The 4,757-nt window shown below is 56.4% G+C and overlaps 1 protein-coding gene across 1 annotated transcript in view; it reads right to left on the bottom strand.

Moving 5' to 3' along the window:
* Positions 1 to 192: 192 nt before the first annotated feature.
* Positions 193 to 4,757, bottom strand: part of LOC115873735 — a 6,399-nt gene continuing 1,834 nt past the window's right edge. The window contains exons 4-5 of the mRNA XM_045285106.1: positions 529 to 920; positions 193 to 279 (exon numbers count right to left, since the gene is read on the bottom strand). Coding sequence (XP_045141041.1) covers positions 807 to 920 — 114 coding nt within the window. The 3' untranslated portion in view covers positions 193 to 279; positions 529 to 806. The remainder of the gene's footprint in view (positions 280 to 528; positions 921 to 4,757) is intronic.

Here is a 4,757-nt window from a genome sequence, read left to right as displayed (position 1 = left end):
CGGCCCGACCTTCTCAGGTGACCCCTGCCCTTTTCCCGCCAAGGACCCACTGGCAGGGACCTATATTTAGGGAAATTTGAAGCCCCTGGCATTCATGCCAGCACAGGGCCCCAAGTGTGAGAGGGGGAGGGGGCCCCACAGACTTGCCCTGGAGTGGTGGGGGAGGGGGTCGTAAAAAGGGATGGGTGCTCACTCACCAGCCCTGCAAAGGTGCAGGCTTCCTGAGAAATCCAGACTGGGGCCCTATTGGTCAAGGCCCCACACCTTGGGGTGGGAAATCTGTGGAGATGGGTGAGGGCACTTAGAAGGGGGTGTCCCATCCTTCCACCCAGTGGCCCCAGGGATGAGCCCCTTCTGCCCTGGAGAGGGCCTGATCCGACCTCCAGAGCTGACTTCTCTGGAGGCAGAGAGGCGACAGTAACTAAGAGTCCCTGCACAGAGATGAGGAGTGGAGGGGGACCCTCAGGTCCTAATGCTTTGGGTCCAAGTTCCTCCTATAATGTGGTGAGCCATGTCCCCCATGCCCACCTTCAAGTCCAGACGGCTTCCTGGGAGAAGGGAGGAGGGCAGGAGTACATGCCAGGGCACTAGCCCTTCTCTCAGCTCTGCAAAGGGGCTGCTGTCCAGCTGGCCCAGGGCACACCAAGGCTGATCCTGCAGGGAGGCAGGCTCTCAGCCCTTGGGGAGCTGGGCAGGCCATCGGTGGCCCCAGTGGCTTGGGGAAAGGTGTCCTCAGGCCCCATAGGAAAGAAGGCACGTGGGTCCTGGGGGCTGGCCATTCCCAAAAGGGCAGGGGCCCCGGGTCCTCATCGGAGCTTGATCTCAAAGCAGAGGCAGTTGAGGCTCTGGCAGTCAGGAAGTTGGCACGCACAGGCACAGTCACAGAGTGGGCAGCTGTGGGGACAGCGAGGGGCCCAACCCTAGGAGAGAAGAGAGAGGGATGAGCGGACTGGGCAGGTGGAGGAGGGAGGGCACCAGAGCTTCCTCAGGCCGCCTTTTCCCAGGGGAGGGGGCGGACAGAGGAGAACAGGGAGATTTAGAACAAACTTGTTGCCCGTGGAATGGCGGGTACCACTGCTCTGAGATCAAAGCAGTTCCCTGTGCTGTCGAGAAAGCAGCAACACAAGGCAATGCTGAACTAAGGGCATGAGCTGGGGGCAGTGTTCCTGGGGGGGCCCTCCTGCCTCCCATTTTATGAGCCAAGAGATTTAACGGCCCGAGACCTGGGTCCCCCACCAGAATTGGGATCTCCCAATTTCTGGCTCAAAGATGCATGTGAGCCTATTTGCCATTCATCCTGCTTCCCAGCCCCCACACACAGTTCTGTGGGCCTACTGGAGGCAAGACACAGGTGTTCTTCATAAATGATTTCGTTTTGAAAAGGGTCATTTTCATAGTAAAATCTTAAAAAAAAAAATTGAGAGATAGCTCTTTTCCTTATCAGAACCCTGAGGGGTGGGCCTCTTTACAACATGGTAAGTAAACAGGAGATTGGGATGGGCAAGGCCTGCCTGCTTCCAGCCCTGAGAGTCCCCGGGCTCCCCACCCTGACCCCTAAGGCCGGCCAAGGAGATCGGCTTCTTCCTGGGTTTACAGTGGGGGAGGCGGTTCAGCTCTGCAGAGCGAGCTCACACAGGGCCTCATGTGAATGAATGGCTGAGTCAAAGTTGAGCATCTCCCCTTCTTGGGACAAAAAGGGCTGCTCTGTTCCCCGGGAGACACACAAGGTCTGTCTCTTGGGGAACAGGTACAGCAAGTTCTGAGACAGAACGTACTGGCCCACTCCGGCCGGGGTTGATCGGCGGCTGCTTTGGGCATGGACAGGCATCCGTCCAGCCAAGTGCCTGGAGCGAGACACCCCCAGGAACCGAAGGCTGGTTCCCCAGCCAGAGGCAGAGCTGGTGAAAGTCGCAGTTGCACAGCTCAATCAGAGACCAGGCCAAGCCAGGAATAGGGAAATGACCTTTTCAAACAGCTGAGGTTTTGGGGGTACAGTGTCGGATGACTAGTGGGATCAGATATCACTAGAGGCTCCAGTGTGGGACAGGGCTCGGCCGTCCATGGGGGAGGAGGGTCTGACCTGGGCGGGTGCCACTGCCGTCAGGACTGCCTCTCAGAGAAGAAGCTGGAAGGGTCACAGTGTTGGCAAGGACAGCCAAGCGGCTGCTTCGTGGCTGAAGAGGGTCTGGCTCTGAGTGTCTCTGGGGAGGGACCGTCAGAAGCTCTGATGGCTGTGGCCAGGTTTTTAGGGGACCACACCATCATTCTGTGTGCAGAGCCGGTAGCTGAGAGGCCGAGCGGCCCTCGTCTTACAGCAGGTATTAAAAGCACGTCTTGGCTCTGACCCCTGAAAGGGCTTAGAGCGAGTCATTAATAACTGGCTAATGACTTTCTCCACTCGTAAAAGCAGCTATGTGGCTTCTCCGGGAGGAATCTGCTGTTTAAGTACATTAAACAAGGACACCCAGGACGGAGTCTTAACCCTTTCGCTTCTCTCGGCTCTGCCTTTTCATCTCACTGGGAATGGTTTCATTTGGCTGCCGTGGGGGCCAGCCATGGTCGCACGGGCTAGAACTTGGGCCCTGGGGTCAGTCAGGTGTGGCCTGCCCTTCTTGCTGGGCTTGGAGGTTCCGCTGTGCTCATCTTCATGTTGGGGAACAAAGAGAACTCCTCCTCTGGTCATAGGGTTATTATGGTAAAACGGGAAGAACTGGGCATGGTGCCTGCCAGGGGGTGGACCCTCCATCATCAAAGAGCTATTGTCTTATCCGCTGTCTATCCGAGCTCGTGGACTTCCCTGTAGCAGTCCCTAACCACCTGAGGGAATCTTCAAAGTGCATCCCCTGCTCTAGGTGCCTGGATTTCTTATCCAGGCCCCTAGCTGCTTCTGCTCCCATCAGTCCTCACAGGGTCTGTTTGGCCTCCGGAGGGCTGGGAACTTATCTTGGCAGCAACATGCCTCAACACTGAGTCCGCGGGGAGTACGTTCAGGAATGGGAGACCGGGAGGAGCCCAGGGCTTGTGAGCTGCATGGCCTTCAGCCTCGGCTTCCACCACTGTCAATATAGGCCAGGGCTTGGGGACCTCTGAAACAATCCCCCAAGTTGGGGGAAACTTAGTGGTTTCTGTAAGAAAACAGGAACAGTAGCCTTGGGATGGGCTTTGGACCTGTTGAAGCCACACGGCACTGCTTCACCCTCTGTGTTCGCAATTCACCCTGGCGGGAGAGGATTAGGTCTTCAGGGCCAGCTCTGGAGGGGACGGTGGAAGAGGCCAGTGGGCACCCTCCAGGGCACCTCCCTCAAGGGGAGGACGAGGTGAGCCCGGCTTTTCACTCTCTCTTGGCAGCCAGGTGCTTCTCTGGAAGGAGTCTGCGGTTCACGTGCATGAGACAAGGGCTCCCCAAGATGCTTACCCCCAGGACAAGGCTAGGGCATCGTCTTTGAACTGAACGTTTCCTGTAAGAAACAAATCAGAGGCTCCGCCTCCTTCCCCTGGACCCCTTTGGCCCTAGCCAAGGCCCTGTCCACAGCTCTGCGCGAGAAAGCCCGAAGCAGAACGTTTCAAAGAGGAGAGAGCTCCTTGTTTCATAATTTATTTGGAAACTCTTAAGCATCTCTCTGGGATTTGCAATGACCTGAGTTAGTCTGAGTCACCAATCCGCTGAGGCGTGGTCTTGTGTCTCTCACTGGCTTTCAAGGTCACTGCCCCAGAGGGCAGGAGTGTTGCTGTCTAAATCCCATGATCATTCCTGCTCAGGAAGATGGTCGATGCCACCAGACGGCAGCTTTATGCCCACAAATGCACAACTGGATGCCTGCGAGGCAGGCATTTATGCCCGAGGCTTCCGTTTCTACGAAAGCTATGGAGCCCTGGGCTGAGGCAGGCTCTCCTGTGTGGCACTCAATTCCCTCCGCCATTTCCTTCCTCGGCCTCTCTAAAGATGCCTGCTGCCTGCGGTCACTACAAGTCGGAGCTGACACCTCATGACAACATCTATGGGACAAGCCCAGAGAGGGGGTCCAGGAAGTAACAGCAAAAGGGTGAGTCATAGCCGATGAGGAAGCCGTCGGTGGTACTGGCCCCATTTTTGCCCAAGATAGTGAAAAGCAGTAGTTGCCTATGCTGCACACCCAAGACACGCCTCGCGCCACGGGGCGTGAGGGCTGGGTTAGAAAGGGACTCGTCCTGTATGTCTAGCACGCATACTTTGTAAATAGTGCTTTTGTATCATCAGAAAAGAAATCCTGGTAGCCTAGTTAAGTATTGCTAAAATAACCGTGCCTCTGAAGTGTGTAAGAGCCCTGGGGGCATCATGGTTCCTTGTTGGACTGCTCTCCCCAAGGTCAGTAGTTCAAAACCGCAGCGACTTTCCACCCCCGTACAGAGTTGCAGTCTGGAAAACCACAGGGGCAGTTAGTTCTACCTTGTCCCTTAGGGTTGCCCTTGAGTTGGCATGACTGGATGGCAGTGAGTATGGGTTTAGTTTTTTGTTTGGGTGAAGTGTTTGGCAAAGAGCACTCACTCACCCAGCTCTGGGGTGGTGGGCTCTGCTGTTCTCTGTCCAGAAGCGCCCACTGCTGATGGGTGCTGGACTTTACATTCACCCCCTTGCTCCAGCGGGCACCCGATGGCCTTCGGGTAGCTGGGCTTTCTAACCCCGTAAACAATCCACAGGGGGTCGCTATGAGCCAGCATTGACTGGATGGCAGCCTCACTGCCATCCTCCAAAGACTCTCAGATACTGTGCCCCCCCC

This window comes from Echinops telfairi, unplaced genomic scaffold (genome assembly GCF_000313985.2).
Source record: "Echinops telfairi isolate 266 unplaced genomic scaffold, ASM31398v2 ScPeMD7_5;HRSCAF=22, whole genome shotgun sequence".
Lineage (NCBI taxonomy): Eukaryota > Metazoa > Chordata > Mammalia > Afrosoricida > Tenrecidae > Echinops > Echinops telfairi.
The sequence above is the reverse complement of the archived record's forward strand: the minus strand, read 5'-3'. Positions and strand labels throughout refer to the sequence as shown.